Source organism: Tasmannia lanceolata, unplaced genomic scaffold, assembly GCF_043159265.1.
Source record: "Tasmannia lanceolata isolate RefF3 unplaced genomic scaffold, GAP_Taslan_0.1 ptg000026l, whole genome shotgun sequence".
Taxonomy (NCBI): domain Eukaryota; kingdom Viridiplantae; phylum Streptophyta; class Magnoliopsida; order Canellales; family Winteraceae; genus Tasmannia; species Tasmannia lanceolata.
In genome coordinates, this window is record NW_027518703.1 from 8065877 (window position 1) to 8084696 (window position 18820).

An 18820-nucleotide genomic window follows, 5' to 3' on the forward strand; every position below is an offset into this window, starting at 1 on the left:
GTTATTAAAGTGGATCTTGAATTTTCCTTCCTGTTATTCCTGCTGTAATAAACTGCAGCCAAATGGAACTTTGCTCCCCATATAGTATGGGTACCATGCATTGTTCCTTATCATGCACCAATTTCTTAGAATAATTTGACTTTATTGCTTTAATTGGTATATGCACTCCTTAGGTGACAAGTGCTCAAATGTCGTTGGGCTGGCGTACTTGCTTCCTGATCTGTTTTGTTCATGCAAATTGATTTCTGTTTTATGAAATGGTTTTGTTGGACCTCATCATATCCACTTTGCAAAACTATGAAATCTCCGTATAACTTTGATCTATGTTGATAAAACAATGTGGGTCCTGATAGAGTCTGACGTAAAAAAGATTTGTACTCTTCTCTTTTGAACATGTGAATTCTCTCCTATATTTCTTTGTTAGCTTGTTTGGAATTATTATATCTGTTGGGGAATACATGGATGCAGGTTGATATTCCTGAAATTCTTTGCATCAATTTTACGGGGCTACCGGAATTTCATTGTAAGAATTTACATTATTCATTTTTCATACTATTTTGGTGGCTATGACCTTTACCTGTTTCCATTGATGCTATCATTCTTTCTCAGGAAAATACTACTCATGAATTCAACTCTCAAGCATTTTTGAAGAAACGTTCACGCTCAACTAATCAACCGTTAGATTCCATGGTATAGTCACCTGTCCTTTTAACAGTTTGTTACAGCTGCAGTTTGTTTTAGTATCTCATTTTCGTTAATTATAGAAGTTGTTAGTCTTATTCTTTTTCTTTTCTTTCGCCTCAGGAAGCATAGGTGTGGTTTACCTTGGTTAATATGTTCTTATTCTTTTTCCTTTCTAAAACTCATTTCAAGGGATCTCTTGGTTTTGGAAAGTTAAATTCAGAGTTTAAGTTCAGCTTTATTTGGATTGACAACTTCTTTCCTTTTCTGTTTTCAAACAGATGACACAGTTCTTAGATTCTCAAGGTTTCTTGGATTATCTGGAGAGAGTTATAAATTCAGATGAGGTTGGTAACAATGTTCTTGACAAGTTGCAAGATGCAATTGGGAGAGGTCAAAACCCTGCTACAGTTCTTCCCTCTCCATTGGAAGAGCCTGAGATCATAACCATATCGGACCCTGGTGAAGGAATTGGAGGTGTTTTTTAGTATTCTGCAAAAATGGGATGAAATTGATGTCGCTGAATATATCTTTTAATCACTACCTATCTTTTCACATTTCTTACTTATTTCTTTGTTTGCCACTTTTGAATTGCTCTTAAGAATGGCACAAATGACACCATTCAAAAAAAAGGGGGAAAAAAGAACCACACAAATGAAATGACTATATGTAGCTCTCGTGTTATGGATCTTTTATTTTAATTTGTAACTATTTGTGTTTCTTTGGTCTATTAGGATCTGGTGCCAAGTACTGTTATGATCGATTTCCTTCAAATATTAGAACGGAAGAGCAAGAAGAAAAGCGAAGAGCAATTCTTGCAGTAGCAAGTGGAGCTCTAGAATATTCAGGAAAGCATCCTCCTAGGTAATGTTTTTTTACTTGTATTGGTATGTTTTGAAATGGAACCACAAAGTTCTACCGTGCTTGGGATTGTAACACACACACACACACACACAAAGAAAGAAAGCTCATATTGTTAGAAACCACTTCCCTTTAATAACCTATAATTTCATAGGGTGCTTTTGCACAAAAGAACCACCACATCTGCTAAATTTTTGGATTTTTTTTCGGGTGCGATGATTTGGTGGCTGTCACATACATAGGCACTCTAGGTAATCCAAGCCGTGAGAAAGTGGCTAGCAGCTCTCTCTCTCTCTCCATCTATCTAGATATATAATATGTATGGAGACTGACTTCTTTTCATATTTAAGCGAGTATTTATGCATTTTCACATGTTACCAGCTCACCTTCTGTGCTAGCGATTAGGGATTCAAAGTCAGAAAGCGATCCGAGGGAACGAGCTGTAAGTTCTCTTGACAGGCAGTGCGATGCATTTGGTTTTTATTGTATTGTTAACTTTCACAAGTCTTCAACCATGTTAAATTTTAACCATTTACAGGCAGAACGAGAACGGATGGTTTTGGACATAAAAGTGAAGCTGCAGGTGAAGTTTTTCTGCACTTCTTTTATTTAGGAGATGTTCAGAGAAAGTGATAAGCATGTTATTTCACCTCTCCATGAGCATTCAGCATAATCATATGAATATCATGCCCATTTCTTGATTTTTCATTTTTTGGGGTTACGTTGTTACAACAAATAATTTTTTTTTAGTGGAAATGCATAATTGTTAATTTTGACTAATTTCCTTTCACTGCTTGCATTATTTGCTTCCTTGTACATGTGAACTTCTGTGCACTCATTGCTCTTTTCCTATAGTATAGGTGAGAGCTGTGTATTTTTTCCTTAGTGGGATATGGCTTCTCTTTGAGGTTGGATAACATTATGAAACTAATTTATAAAACTTACACCATGGAGAGAGGTTGAATCTACCAGCCAAGGGGGTTTAAAAATTAGCTCCTCAAATTTAATGGTTAGCACAGAGTAGGGTTCAATGTCAGTTCCCAGCATCACAAACATAACATAAGTGCTACTTGATCACTTTAGCAATACCTGCCAATAGTCTACAGTTCTCACCTCTTAGATAAGGTTTCTTCAGGGAATATTCTATTATTTCGTTCTTACAAACCAGATTCATCCACTTGAGGCTAACTTCCACTCTCAATGTGCGAGTCTATGCTTCTCTAGTGCATTGGTGCATGGCTGACTCATGCTTGCATCTTTACATATTCTCACAGTTGTCTGATAATTTTGTTACTTGATGTAGTTCTCATATCTTTGTAGACCTGCAGATCCTTTATTACCTCACATATTCAATTGCTTACGAAAACAGGGTTGCAGTTATTTTGGACAACAACTTCATAGGCGGACTCTTGCCCTATAAAGAGAGAGAGGGATGACTTTGTGTGTTAATGCTCTAAATCTTGAGGACGAGTCTTCCTTTGGATCTAAGATTATTTGCTACTCTATGGATGAAATACTTTCACATAATACATGCCACATTATCCATAGTAATGATTATACTAAAATTAAATTTTAGTATCTTAATATATGATAGCCATTGATCCACATAGACGAACCCAACTAGGGCCAGGATAAGACGTAGTCAATTTGAGCCAGGTAGATTCCTTTCACCTTCTTCATGAAATTTTTCTAAAGGATTCATTTAGCCGACCCCAACTAGTTTGGGACAAAGGCTTTGTTGAGTTGAGTTGAGTAATATATTATCGCCATTCAAAAAAAAAAAGTGTCTTACTATATCATACGCTAACACCGCCTTACACATAATACCCCATAATGAAATAACATACGCTAACACCGACTTACACATAATACCCCATAATGAAATAATAAATTATAAAGTTAGTCAATTTAAGTAGATGTTAAGTAAAAAATTGGATTAGAAACTGTCACCCATCAACATAAACTATATTATAGCAAACATGAATCATTGAAGGTAATCATGTAACTATCTATGAAGTTAATTGTAAAAACTATGAATCTTTGAAGGTAATAATGTAACTTTCTATTAAATTAATTGTAAAAACTATCTTAGATTGGAATGTAGAAGTAGAGGGCGTAGATGTCACGTGGAGTTGTCAAAATTGATCCATTCATCTTCAATAAAACATAATGCTACACAAAATCCATAATGATCAAAATACCCTTACTAAAGATTTCAATCGGTTCTAACAATCCCCTCAAGCTGACATGTTTCTTGGAACATGATTAGCTTGTTTAAGTCTTAGTGATGTTACGGAGTAAGGCCATTCTTAAATATGTCTGCAAGCTGATACCCATTAGTTACAATTTTCAAAGCTAGGATAAATTTCACCATTCTCATCCTTTTCACGGACAAAGTTATAATCAATTTCCTCTGCATGATACCAGACCTTAGAAGCATGCCACAAAATTCTTCACTATTTGTTTTACCCAGACCTGCAACAGACTTATTACATGCCTAAACCTCTACCAATACCCTTCTTTTCATGGACCTAATTTAGCCCAACACCCTGTTATTAAACCTGCAACACAACCGTGGTGTTACAGTAACCTTTTTAGGTCTGTACTGCCTGTAGCTGCGATATCAGTTCCCTGCAACCTTACTAAGACCCTTTTACACTTCCATTCCATATTTACACTAAACTGGCCCCATAATATCTTTCCTGTCAATTGTCACATAACTCCATCACCGGAAAACATTTAACAGTGCACTTTTCAACCCCACGACAGCTCCTATAACCTATTCCTATTAACCTAATTGACCCAGATCTGAACCTGTAACCTCGAAGAGATTGTTTCAGTTGGCTGTCTTGTGTCAGATTGGTATTAGAGCTACATATCCAGACTCTTCCGTATATCCGTCCTACGTCAAAGTTTAAACTCATTTAACAGCCCACGAACAGTTTCCCAAAGGTTCATAACTGTGGTTTTTTGTCAAAAATCTCTCCCATAGGTGGTCTTACCTTAGTTGGTATCCGTGCTGGTCCCCATACATCGCTATGTACCAATTCGAAAGGTGCCTTGCTGACATGATGACGTAGAGGAAAGGATAAGTGCGTAGTTGTGGTTTTACTATGTAAACACATCACAATTGAAAGTAGAAACACAAAAAAAAATGCTTCGATTCATACTTAATCCAATTTTTAACATAGAACTCAGTCATTCTATATGTTGATGATCTAAATGTGTGCGACCACATAGACCAAATGTTATTAGATGAAGATGAAGAAATAAAACAAACAAGTGAGGAATTTATCCTTACTAATGTCAAGAAAGTAAAAATATCCATGCTAATGTCTCATCCCAATCAGCTTCCTCGTGCGGAAGTCTTGTATGGCACAACTATAAGTAAAGAATGGCATAGAGCACTTGTTTTCAATTAATTGTCCTACAAAGATTAAGTTTGCTTAGAGATGAGGAACAACAAAGAAATTATTTAAAGAAAAGGAGGGAGCTTGGGGTTGTTAGCAAAGATATTCCAAGTCCATAAATAGGGAGGAGTTCTCTATTAGCTGGGGCAATTCGTCGCTAATGTATTTCTGCTAGGTGAGAAGCTTTTTTGTGACGCTACAATCATGTTATTGGACTATTGGAGTCACCCGAGGGGTATAAGTATGTATGTATGTATATCATCTCTCTCTCTCTCTCTCTCACACACACACAGAATGTCTGCTTCCATATATAGAGCAAATTGTTAATATGTATATTAATAGTATGAACTTTTTTAAACTTATTGCAGCTGTACTAAACCTTGTCCAATTTCAACCATGTTGGTCGTTGCATGATTTGGCTGTTTCGCTGTCTTTAAATGACATTGAAATGTTTGTCCTTCTCTACTTTATTCAATTCCAACTAGTGGAGTTCACTCGTCTTGAATGTTGAATCCACAAGAATGTATTGTGTTTTAGTATACACCACTTGGCAAAGTAATAAAATGAATATTTGATCGTTTAACAATATTTTGATGATTTAATTCCTTTTCTTGCCCCTAGCCATTGTTTTAATTTTGAGGTCACATGGTTATTTTTCTATTTGACAGGGATTATGGTTGCGTCTTCTGAAACTAGGGGCAACCGATGATCCACTTTCGTCGTTTGAGTACGGCACAATTCTTGGTATGCTTAGGAATGGCACCCTGTTTTTCATTTTATATCTCTGAGTCTTTCTTAGATTGATACTGAATGCACAACTTTAATACTTTAAGCTGTACATCTTTCTTAGCTACTTGACTTATATTTGTTGCTTTGTAGCTTTGATTGAGTCTGATGCAGAGGGGATTGGTGGCAGTGGGTTTGTTGAGTGTATTAGGGAACACATTCATTCTGTGCGTATCACGAAAAATTTAACTTGTCTTCAGTATGCGTGTGGCGATAGTTTTTTTCCCCTTTTAACCATAAAGTTTTGTTCACAGGGATGGGCTGGCCGTCTGACCGAGGAACAGTTTATTGCAGTTAAAGAACTGGTAAGTCAATAAAATCGAAAAAAGCACTGCTTAATAGCTAACAAGAAGCTCCATTGATGTTGCTTGAGTGTGTACTTTCCTGAAATCAACTGCTTGACTTCTGTTTGTTGATATAGGTCAAATTTATTACAATTTTGTGTTTGCGGATTGTGATATATCATATATGGTAGGTGAAGGATGAATTTAGGGGAGTAATGTTGTAAGAACTATGTTAAAGTCTAGTATTATCTTTCTCTCTCATATTGACATTAAGGTACTTTGTTGATAAAGAGAAAAGGGTGCTTAATTTATGAAACCGATAAACAAGAATGATTTAAAGGAAGTTTGAAACCTTATGCACAATGAAGGCCTTCTTGATCCTTAGAATTTACCGCCCCCTTTACACTCAGCATGGTCGGAAGGGACTTCCAATGATTAGCAAAGGGTCAGGGTTTCACTTGCCAACAAATGGCTTTAAGAAAATCACTTTCCATGATTAAATTAGTAGATGTGTTTAAACAGTTTTTGGGACTCCCCAACAAGGTGCATTCCTAGGATTCATTTGTCATTGTTTCCTGAAGACATGCAAAGGTTATCTTCACCTTGTTTCTGTCATTCTTGTACAAGTCTTTGATCCTCAAGCTGGATGGGTTGATGTGTGAATTGTCATCATAGTAATCTTGAAGAGTGATACAAGGGGTTCCGTCCACTTCCTTACGAACCCAAATAGTTAATCCAAAAATGTTGCCTCCAATTCTTTATTGATTCTAGCACTATGCTCCTTCCACAAAGCCCAAGAAATTGTCAAGATTTAAATCTGCTCAAGAAAACAATTCCTCGCGAGGTTGGGGAGAAAGTACCTGCTGCAAATGAAGTTAGTAGTTCTTTTCTGGGGAGTTTACTGTCAAATCATTCTACCATCAGAACGTACCTTGTCCCATGCCTTCATGCATTTGGATGGACTGCTTTACTCGACAAAATATTGACATTGGATCGCCTACGCAATCGACACATGCTAATTATTGACCGTTACACACTAAGCATTGAGGCAGGTGAGACAGTGGAGCACATGTTTATCCCTTGCAGATTGGGCACGGAAGTATGGAGTAGAATATTGTGTAGATTTGGCATGTCTTTAGTTTTCCCCTCCAGGCTCATTGACCTTTTGGAGTGTCCCTTGGTGGAAGAAACAGAAGATTCTTTGGAACGTGACATTGCTAGCTACGATATGGGTACTATGGAAAGAAGAAGAATGCTCGGGTGTTTAGAGGTTTGGTAAAAAGCGCACAATTTATATTCTTAAAGGTGATAGCTTTAACTATTACTTGGGTGACTGAGGATCCTTCTCAGCTCCAGGTTTGTATCAGTATTTGATCTTATGAACGAGTGGAAGGAGATTTGTGCCAGCTTTGTGCAGGTGATCACAATTTCCCAGGGATTGGGAGCCGCCTGTTCCAGGTCAGTTGAAGCTTAACTTTGAGGCGTCTAGCATGGGGAACCCTAGGTCAGCTGGAGTAGGGAGAGTTCTTAGAGACGAGTGGATTAACAAGGTGGGCTTTATCGGTTCCCATTGGGATCATTGACTTTGATGAGCCCGGAGGTGGAAGTTAGAGCAGTTCTCCAAGATATCAGGATGTTAAAGAGCTGTCTCATAGATCAAGTGATAGTGGAGGGAGACTCCAGGACCGAGTGGCTGACTCATCTATTTCCTTCCAGCGGCTGACTCATCTATTTCCTTCCAGCATGTCAGAATGTTGACAAAACAATGACTTCAACAGGCTAGCTAGGGCAAGGGTATCTAAGAGAGTTTAGAGATATTTGATTTTTCCCTCCTTGAGTGTTTCTATTGTTGTTTGTTTGTTTCTTTTTTATTGTACTGACCATCTCCGTCGCGGGGTTCCCCGTTATTTTTTTGTCTCGCTGATATAATTCTTTGCCATTCAAAAAAGGATTCAAGATTTGCTATCTTTATTGAACTTTGGGAAAAGCAATAGATGTTAGCAGATTACTTAGTTCTTAGTTCGTTGGCATGAGACAATTTCTTGGCTTTCTTGAATAGCATAGTTTGTATCTGTTCATTTGTAGATGCTACTTGACTAATCCAAATGACTACCCGAAGGTCATGGGGACAAACCAAATATTCATTTTTTTTCTCTTTTGGTTTCCTGCTGGAAACTAGCATCTAAATTAACACTTTGAGGTGATGACTAGTGCCATGTTAGGATGCCTTTTACGCAGATGGTTATCACGCCATGGAGAGGGTAACGCATGTTCATGCTGTCACGTGGCATGGTTCCCACATGGTGTGTTCTCCAGCACATAAAATCATGTGGTGTGGTCGTTCTGTGGCGCTTGCAGTACTCCCATTTTAAAAATCATGCATTTTGCGGTTAACTTTAGAGAGTTAACTTTTTTTGTGACTTGACTCAGTATCACCATTTTAAAAAGGTATGCAAACATGAGATGGGGACGGGATTATAAATGAAAGTAGCATCTTTGGTAGCCTACGTATGTAAAGATTAGATGTAGGATAATATGATTACGAAGATCGAACGGTTCAAATTCTGGTTGTCATTGCATAGTTTCTACGACCAAGGTCTATGTTGGGCTTGATCCCATCTTAGTTACGATTATAAAGATGAAAGGATGTCCCTGAATCAAATACTTTCAGAACCCCTCTTTGTAATTCCTGTTTTAGTATCCTTTTTGTTGTTTTCAAATATTCCTCAATTGTTTTCTATTTCATTTTGTGGCGTTGCCTTTTATTTTCTTAGATCGGAAATTTATTTTGTTTTAGTATTTTATGGGGAAGAATGACGTGTCTTATTTGAATCTATATATCCTTCAGCTCAAAACAGCAATCAGTCGTGCCACCTCTCGGAATGACATGTCAACTATAAGAGATGCACTTGAAGTATCTGCTGAAATGTATAGGAAAGACTCTAATAATGTTCCAGATTATGTTCAGAGACACCTCCTTGCTCTATCTATCTGGGATGAATTGCGGTATGCATTCAATGTCTATTATTTCTGACTTCTGATTTGTCATTTTTGAACGGAGCATCTATTTTTAGGTTCATATGCTTGCATGCATGAATCATTCTCTGAAATACTGATGGGTTTCTTCTAAGTTTCGATTCTCAGCGTTATTCATTTTTAAGTGAAACCGGATGAGTATGGTACTTTGACGTGACAGTTTCACATGATATTCCTTAAATTCATTAAAATCAATTTATATGATCATTTCTCTCATGACATGCATGTTTGTAGGAATTGCTTGTTGTGTGGTCTTATTGACATATAATTGGAGTAACTCTCTACTCATGGTCTCTCTCTCTCTCTCTCTCTCTCTCTCTCTCTCTCTCTCTCTCTCTCTCTCTCTCTCAAAGTGTTTAAATCTATATCAAGGAATGTGCATGCATGGTAAGCAAGTCTGACTTTGCGGGCAATCACCGTTAGGATCAATCTTAAAACCAACAATTGCTTTCCACACGGGGACGTGTATGTAATCGAGAACATTGATCTGGTAAGCCATCTCTAGGTGACACACATGGAATGGTCCTTGCCCTATGGACACCACATCCAGTAGGGCCTAAAAAAATCAATGCTCATCTTCTCTCGTCGGAACCCTAAAAAAATGCTTTATAAATCAAGGGGATGGGATTATCCAATCAAGACAGGGCCAACAACAATGGGCTGGACTTGTGTTTTCCAGTCAGATCAATGGACCTGTAACGTCCATTTGGTGCATGTGGGGCCAAAAGGTGATCATTAGGAAAAAGCTTAACGGTCGACATCATTTTAAGATTTTTCATTGTAAACTACTCATGGACTCAGATTCATACATTGTGTACTTTGTTGGCACTGGCAGGACTCATATTCAAGGGAGGGGGTATTGGAAATATATAAAGTACCTCATTAGATAATACAACATATATTAAGATTTTTAATCTTCTTATATGTTAGTGTTATTTCTGCATATATTATGTTTGCTCTGCATGCTACTCCACATGGTCATACTTGTATTCCTTTTATATGTTATGGCTATGTCTTTCGGCCTGCAATCGTAGCACCTATATGTATTTGCGAGAAATTATACGGTGAATGCGCATGTAAGTCGGTATTGTTGGTACGATAGAAGTACCACCCTTGATATTTGATCCATCAGCAGCACCTTAAAAAGGTGCTGCTGATGGATCAAATATCAATGGCAGTACCTCTAATACCGATCTACATGGGCATTCACCATATAAAATCTCATGTATTTGCTACTCTTATGGAAATATCAATGTGAGATTGTTCCATATCTCTTTGCATTTGCCTAAAAAAGAACGATTCATGGATTCGCCAAAATATTTTAATCAATTCTCATATTTTAATTCGTTTGCATAATAATATGATTATAACAAGCAATACAAAAAAAAAAAAAAAAAAAAAAAAATCATAGGCAAAGTAGAAATAATGTTTTATTTCCATTTAAGAAACTTACTATTAGGATGAACAGAATTCAAAACTTGCGGTAATTGTAAAGTTGTGCTAGTAATATTTAAAAAACAAATAAACGAGATTTAGAAGTGTCTCAAAGAATCCCGAAGTACTGGAATCTTAGACGTGTCTGACACGGATTCTTCGCCCATGTAGAAGAATCCATGTAACATGGTGGTGAGGGAACTGGCCTTTAACTGGATAAAGGCCATGGACTAGGGCCATGTGCAAGCAATAAACAACTTTTTTTTTTAAATTTTCTGTTGGTAATAAAAGCAATTTCAATCAGATCACTTCTAGTGCAACCCTAGGAAAGAAAGAAAGACAAACGCTCGATTTCTCAGCAGACCTTTGATTGGAAGGAAGAAACAGAAATGGCCGAAATCGGTCCCTTGATGCAGGAATGGGAGCTCGTCGTTATCCTCAAGAAGGCTCCTACATCTGCCGCCAAGAAAGACAAGAAAGCCGTCAACACCGCTCGCTGGAGCAGTGCCAAGATCGAAAAGCTACTGCTGGTACAAACAAAGCCTCCTCAAACAGCACCACTTTGAATACATATAAGCTTGATGAGGAAACAGAGAATCTTGCCCATGAACGAATACCAACTGAACTAAAGAAGAACATCATACAAGCTTGAATGAATAAGAAATTCACTCAGGCTCGACTTGCACAAATGATCAATGAGGAGCCCCAAATCATACAAGAATATGAGTCTGGGAAAGCCATTCCTAATCAACAGAACAAATTGGAGAGGGGTCTGGGTGTAAAGCTGCGAGGGAAGAATTAAATGGCACTTGAGTCTGTAACAGCAAGTCAGTACAGGGAAGCCAAGTTACTTGCATATGTAGGGACGGCTATATTTGAGGTTGGGTAGTCTTAGATTGGTGTGACCCTAAACTGACTGCGTTAATACTTGTGAAAAACTATTGTCTCTTTAAACTTGGGGAATCTGGGTCATTTATTTATTTATTTTTCAAATGGGTCATTTGTTGTTAATGAGGGCTATCTTGTCCTGAACTATGATGATTTAATGGTCTCCATTTGAAAAAAAAGCAATTTCAATCATACCTATGTTGCATTGTTGCTTACTTGCTTAGTGGCACGTAATTCCGTGTGTGAGATAGAGATAAGGATATGCTTGAATATATAATACTTCCCCAAAATATGCCAAGTTGTTTCATAAGAAGAAAATGAGACCGGCCTAGGCATGTTCACTATTTTGAGGGCCATTTGTACATTTTAATTGTAAATTGAGTGTCAAGTTGGCATGCCTTACTGTTCATGAAATCCAAATCTCTCTATTATAGTGGGTTAGAGTCCCCAATTCCTCAACGTCTATTGGTTTTCTGTGCTGCACATCATAATAAAATCTTATTTAAAGGAAATATTTTCAATCATAAGTTCTTGCTTCTTCCATTTCAGAATTGTTTTGCGTATCAACTTCTTTCCTACATACGTTACATCTTTGAAAAGAGGGAAGAGAAGAGAAGAAGAATGAAAGTAGAAAAAAAGAGGAAAGAAAGTATGTTGTAGAGTTTGGTAGACTAACGCCACGAAATCCATAGCATTTTATGTATGTGCGTGTGCATGAAGGGTTCGAGAAACAAAAATTGTGATAATGCCATTGATGTTAATGGGTCCTATCATAATCCACATCATGGCCCATAAAACCAATCACAAAAACATAATTTAAAACACTAAAAACACTTTCTGTTCTCAATATTGAAAAAACTTAAGATTCGAGTTGTATTGAAAAGGATTGAATTGGATTTATAGATACAAATGGTATTTGTATGGATCGTTCCATCATAAGTTAGGAATAGTTGTAACTTCCAATTAAATTATATTTTTTCCAGTTTCTACTATGCTTATTCGCATGAATGGCAAATCTGAAACTTGAACCCTGTAGTTAGTTTCTCTTTTCAATTGAAATGACATTTCAGGAGTTATTTATACTCTTTTGCATTTAAGTTCTTATTTTCTCCTGTATTCTCTCTGTTTGTTTTGCAGCTTCTGGGAAGGATACTTTGAATACTTAATGGAACAATCTTCAAACAAGTATGAATCGAATTCTTTTAGAAGCATATTATGTCAACTTTTCCAGCAACCATTGGTTTTGTTATATCAGCGTAATAGTTTAGCCATTGTTACTACACGTTTCCAGAGTTGTTTCTTGGGTTGGTGGATTTAGTTTCCAAATTTTAATTTCTTCTCTTTGATAACTATGGTTCTATAGTATTTTTTTCTTGTATTTTTGTCTTTTTTTTGTCACAATGCTCTCAATGAATTTGGAGGCTTCATGATGATCATGGCAACTACAAGTCAGTAAAATCACTTCTTAAAGTTAGTGATTATACTTAGAATTGATGTTAGTGGAAGCCTCTCTTCCCATTTCAATTATGGCAATATTTCCTTGTAAAATGGTCACCTACATCTTATGGAAGAAGATAATCACTCTATTTGTGAGGATGCTTTGAGGTATTTATGTATTATATATAAATATTTATATGAAATGGTGTATACATATTTATTTGAAATAGTGTATAAATATTTATATGAAATAGAAGATAATCACTCTATTTGTGAGGATTCTTTGCATTGAAATGGTGTGTAAATGCATTTGAAATGGGGTAATTATATATAAATATTTATATGCATTACATGAAAAATGTGGTATAGACTAAATTATCAGACATGCGTGATTATGAAAGTCACTAGGTGTTTGATGTTGTTAAATCATTGAGTGGTTTTTTTTCTCTCTCATGTGATGTTTTTTTATTGCGTACTTGTGCTTATTCTAGCACCTATATTGCATGAGTATGGGTACGAGTGTCGGAAACCGACACGGGTATTGAGTGTTGGATTCAGCTAACCTTAGAAAAAGGATTCATCTAAGGATTCATGTATTCACCAATATATTTTAATCAATGCTAATTTTTTCTTTTACATAATAATAAGGTTATAATAGGTAATATATTGCAAATTTTAGTAGGTGAAGTAAATATAATTTTTTATTCTCATATAAAAACCATACTATAATTAAATAAAATTCAAAAAAGAAGAAGAAGATAAAATTCAAAACATGTGCTTATTGTAAAATTGTTATAGTAATATTTAGAAAAGAATAGACAAAAGAGATCTAAAATTGTCATAGTGAATCCTACAGTATTGGAATCCGATACGTCTCTGAGACCGGTACGACACAGGTACGTTACCCATTCAGAAGAATCCATGTAACATAGCCTAGTACTTTCTGAAGTTCCATCTTAAATGTCCAGCATTTGCATATGTTTCCATATGTTTCCATAATTTTGCATGATTTCCACAAAAAAAATTCATTTGAAACTAGCGTGATTCCATTTCCATCATGCCCGAAACACACATCGAAACTTAAACCTGAAACATTGATTGCAATCATATCCGAGAAAAATCAACTTCACTTTATCCTACAATCCTTACTGGAAAGGTTTCTTGCTTGCTTCATATAACCTGCTTTTATTTGCCCGCTAGAGTTAAAATGGGGGTGATGTTTATATTAGCTTCATATTTTTAGCACTGGCAGATCTCACTAAAGTTCTACTGTTGAATTCAATAGCGTAATTTAAATTGAGTTTATACTTTAGAAATAAACCGATCTAAGGTGTCATCCTAAATTAATTAATGTGCTAACTCTTTTACGAAAGAATACATGTATCATATTTATAATCAAGTTTTTCTTATCTGGTGTTGCACTATCCATCATGCTATATTCATGATATTTATGTTCTGTGGATGATTATCTTGTGTCAGAATGGCCAATTACGTAACTCTTGTGACTGCACAGCTCATCATAGTGGCATCACATATGGTAGGGTTGTTTTGTTCTTTGTCCATCTCTTTCTTAGCTATGAATATGTATAAATATTTATTGCTTTTCTTAGTTTGCAACTATCTGTTATTTTCATGTCATAATGGAGGCTGGATTGGGACTTCCTGATATTGATGCTTGGTGCATGATTGAGACGATTGCAGAGAAGAATAACATTGGATACAAGCAATTTGTAAGTTAATTCTTTTGCCTATGTTGAAAATCTGCATAAAGCTTGCTATAGATCAGTTCTCAATGCATCTGTTTTATTCATGGATTTAAATTTCGGTTTTGATCGAAACCATTTTTCACCATGTATGACGAGTTCTAAATATTCCATATGTTTACACAAATATAATCCTAATCGTTTTGATATGAATTGTGGCATTGTTTCAGTTACGGCAATATGGAATGCTAAATTTAGAAATTATTCTTGACCATATTTGAAGGGAAATGTTATCAGCACTACTGTATTTTGATGAGGGCACTCCTCACTTTATTAAAAGTACAGTATGGCCCGCACCATAGGATGATCCAAGCCGTCCATTAGATGGGCCACATCCTAAATAGGTGGTGCCCCAAAACTCATTTCCCTATGTTGATCCTAACCCTTCGATCTGAATGTTAGAGGGTTGATCCTAACCCTCTATAGATTGGCGGGTTAGGATCAACCTATGGAAATAATTTTTGGGGCACAATCTATTTAGGCCGTGGCCCATCTAATGGACGGTTTGGATCATCCTATAGTGCGGGCCATACCGTACTTTTAATAAAGTGAGGAGTGCCCTCATCAAAATACAGTAGTGTTGATAACATTTCCCTATTTGAAATGTATGCTGTTCTTTTGGTGCTGTTGTTTCTTCCTTGAACTTTACCCTTGGCTCTAATTTCGTAGGCAATCCATTGTTAATCTTGACTCTTAATCTTAGTTTTTTGTTTTACTATTTTCCAAGTCCTATACAATAATCTTTTGATAATGACTGCTGAAAATTTAAACCTTCTAATATGTCGCAGATAAAGCTTAGGGGGTTGTTGTCTCATATTCAACAACTTCGGATTGGTTATTGGGGCACTTCTACTGGGAAGGTCCAGTCTGTTTCTTCTTTTGGATTGCCATCCCCACGCTCCCAAGTTGTAGCAGATGAAAGTCAGCAACCAGCTGAGGTCTCGGGGGTGGGACGGAGCTGGGTTCAAAGTATGTTTAGCAGAGAGGCATCATTAAGAATGGACTCTTTCAGCCGTGTCCGTAAGTGGACTTCTGATAGTGGCACTTTAGGTATCTTAGTATCCTAAGGAATACCTTTAGTGGTATTTTTATTAGTTTCCAAGTTTCGGCTATCTTAAATATTGCTCTTCTATTGTCTTTTATTCAGCTGCAAATGAGAACACCAAAAATACTGCCTCTCCTCGAAAACCTGACTTACCTGCTGGGCAGAAGAAAGTCCAGTCTAGTGTGCGAATACTGCGGGGTCATACGGGTGCCGTTACTGCTCTTCACTGTGTAACAAGAAGGGAAGTGTGGGACCTGGTGGGTGACCGTGAAGATGCAGGGTTGTTTATAAGTGGAAGCACTGACTGCACGGTAAACATGTACTATAAATTTATTGTAGTTCTATATCTTGTACCACTATTGTTTTTGATGTGTTTTTTTTGGAAAAATATCTTGTGATGAGTCTAAGCTGTTATTTACTTGCAGTTTATTTCTCCAATTAAATGGGATTTCATGATTCTTTCAATGTAATTCTATTCATGTCTAGAATATCAAATAAGACGATATCTATAATATATATAATTTTTAATTTCTTGTTCTGATTTTCGGATCCCAATTCCTTCCTTTTTCCTCTCTGTCTTTTTCCTTCAACCTTTTGAGCAAGAGGTTGGAGGAGAAAGCCTGTTTTAAATCTATTCTCGCCTAATCTTTACCTATAAGGGTAAATAAAAACAACCGATTGAGAGCCCAAAAATGATGCTTTTAAGAACAAATCTCTAGTGCTTTTGCTCGCCGATAAATGTTATGTTACGATCGAAAAATGCTTTCAAAGCGGCTCCTAGCAGAGTATACTCCTAGCGGAGTATAGGGTCACTATTATTGAAACCGAGGAATGTTGTTCACCCTATTTATGCTCCCTTACTATTTATGTAGAGGGAGAAGTTAATTCTATTGGCATGCGCGACTGTGATGGTGGCTCCATACGGTATCAATTATCCCATCTTTAGGTCCCATTCAATGCCTTCTAGACACATCCTTGATTCCTAATTTTATATTTAATGACTTGGTATATCTCAGATGCGTAAAGGGTTATGATACTTGGGACCTTTTAGATCTCCATGGTCCATTGGATGGTCGGTGCAAGGCCAGAAATTGGAACACATTGATTCCGCTCGTTCCCGTCCTTCGCTTCAGGGCCTGTCCCTCAGTGTGATCAGTACTCCATACTGTTGGGCAGCGACGCTTACACTTGTTCACTTGTTATGACGGTTCACCAGGGCCTTGCTTTTTTGAGTTGAAAAAATCCTTGTGTTGGGATTTTGAGTTTGATTTGATTAATAATTTGATATTCAATCATAAAAACCTTGTGCACTAGTTCACCAGGGCCTTGTGGTTTTGAGTTGAAAAAATCCTTGTGTTGGGGTTTTGAGTTTGATTTGACTAATAATTTGATATTCAATCATAAAAACCTTGTGCACTATGGATGATTGGCTGTTTTTTGATCAGGTTGCAATCACAGTACTTGGTGAGGGATTGTGGGAGCAAAATTGGGTGTGCACAGGGATTCACACACCCAGTCCAAGATGACTGTTAGAACTTTTCCAAACAATCACAAATTTAAATAATCTAACATAGGACTATTAAGGCATGAAACAATTCCCAAAACTACCAAATAATAGATATAGGGAACATCAGTAAGAAAAATAGATACCGGGAAGATCATTTGTTATGCAAGAATCACACAAACAACAAAAGATAATCCAACTTAGAGAATAATCGCTTACTAGGAAAGACATAATCAAAATCCAGCAACGGCTCCATCAAAATCCACAACATGAAGTCATGAAGGTTGCAAAGACAAAGGAGAGAAAGCTTTCTCTTTTTCATAAACAAACTCCAAAAACTCATTTCAAAAAATAAAAAACTCCAAAACCTATAATTTGTGGGGTTTGACTTCCCTTAGCTAAATTTAGTCATCCATTAATTATTCATAGTTTGTTAGGAGTAAGTTTTCCTAGAGAACTATACATCCTATCAAGATTTAGAAATCAACTTGCATTGAATTATTGAAATGACATCCCTAGCTGTTCATTCTTGTTATTTGGAATTTTTTGTTTTTGAGAAAAAAAATATGTTCAATGCATTACCAAGCAATTTTCATCATACCGGAAGCCATCTCTTGGGTTTTAATTTGGGATTTTAGTGGTCTTTTGCTGAGTTTCAAGTAGTTGCTGGATGCTATGATGTGGCCATCAGACCATTGCTTGCTAAGTTGTGAACTCGAGCAAATAGATGGGCTAGTCTTGAGGATTGGCTTCATTTGATTGGGGAGTTTGTGTGATCAATTAAGCATGAAATGAATGCATGTGTCTGGAAAGTAGAAGCAGCCTTGGTTGGTTGCATTAAAATGTGCATGTTAGCCATTTATCTTCATTTTTTGGTGGTATAATTTGATATAAAAGTCATTTGTTTTATTATTCCTTTTCTTCGATTTCAGTCTTTTGATGTACATCATTGTATATGCTCTCACAGGTTAAAATCTGGGATCCTAGTCTTCGAGGTTCGGAACTTAGGGCAACACTGAAAGGACATACTAGGTGCTCAATATTATGTTTTTACTTCTTACAATTTATATGCGATGTTGCGAAGCTTAGTTTAATTGTATTGTACCTCCCACTTTCATTACAATGTTGCTACTTTTTAAAATTATTCACTTACATCCATTGTAAGCATAAAGGCTCAAAAAATCTTTGATCTGCAATTTTGGAGTTTTAACTGTATTCCATCCTGTTGAAGAATGTTTTGATCATGTAATTGTTATAAATTATATTACAATGTTTGTACTGACATTATATCCCTTGCCATGTAGGTAATTATGCTCTAGCATAAATTCTCTCTCATCTGTCTCTCTCTCTCATTCTCTTTGCCAACTTATCAATTCCAAGTGTGTTCCCTTGCACACATTAAGGTCTGGAAACATTGTCAAGACTTGAAAAGAATTAGAAGGTCTGGAAACATCCCTAGCTGTTCATTCTCCAATCCTATTGAAGAATGTTTTGACTATGGATTTCTGATCATTGTTACACAGTTGGAATTGTAATACATGACGCTCTGGGGCCTCAATCGAATTCTGAGACCGGTTGTTGTGAGCCTCCCCCCCTCTTGGGGCTGCTGCCTTCCCCGGTGTCCGCCCCTTTAGGATTTGGGATGAAGCCTCTCTTGGATTTGGACAGACCGCCGGTGACTCAGGCTGGGA

The 18820-nt window shown here is 36.7% G+C and overlaps 1 protein-coding gene and 1 pseudogene across 2 annotated transcripts in view; both read left to right on the forward strand.

The window, feature by feature from the left end:
* LOC143858572 (DENN domain and WD repeat-containing protein SCD1-like) overlaps positions 1–18820 on the forward strand; it is a 43882-nt gene that overhangs the window by 15012 nt on the left and 10050 nt on the right. Inside the window, exons 9-24 of one of the 2 annotated variants that reach the window (XM_077369238.1) lie at positions 469–523; positions 610–690; positions 963–1158; positions 1416–1545; positions 1924–1984; positions 2081–2125; positions 5621–5696; positions 5832–5905; positions 5993–6043; positions 8871–9028; positions 12518–12565; positions 14297–14354; positions 14464–14547; positions 15369–15630; positions 15728–15936; positions 18097–18161. In XM_077369238.1, coding sequence (XP_077225353.1) covers positions 469–523; positions 610–690; positions 963–1158; positions 1416–1545; positions 1924–1984; positions 2081–2125; positions 5621–5696; positions 5832–5905; positions 5993–6043; positions 8871–9028; positions 12518–12565; positions 14297–14354; positions 14464–14547; positions 15369–15630; positions 15728–15936; positions 18097–18161 — 1653 coding nt within the window. The remainder of the gene's footprint in view (positions 1–468; positions 524–609; positions 691–962; positions 1159–1415; positions 1546–1923; positions 1985–2080; positions 2126–5620; positions 5697–5831; positions 5906–5992; positions 6044–8870; positions 9029–12517; positions 12566–14296; positions 14355–14463; positions 14548–15368; positions 15631–15727; positions 15937–18096; positions 18162–18820) is intronic. The other variant, XM_077369239.1, reaches the window with a different exon arrangement.
* Positions 10264–12185, forward strand: LOC143858742 (multiprotein-bridging factor 1b pseudogene; annotated as a pseudogene).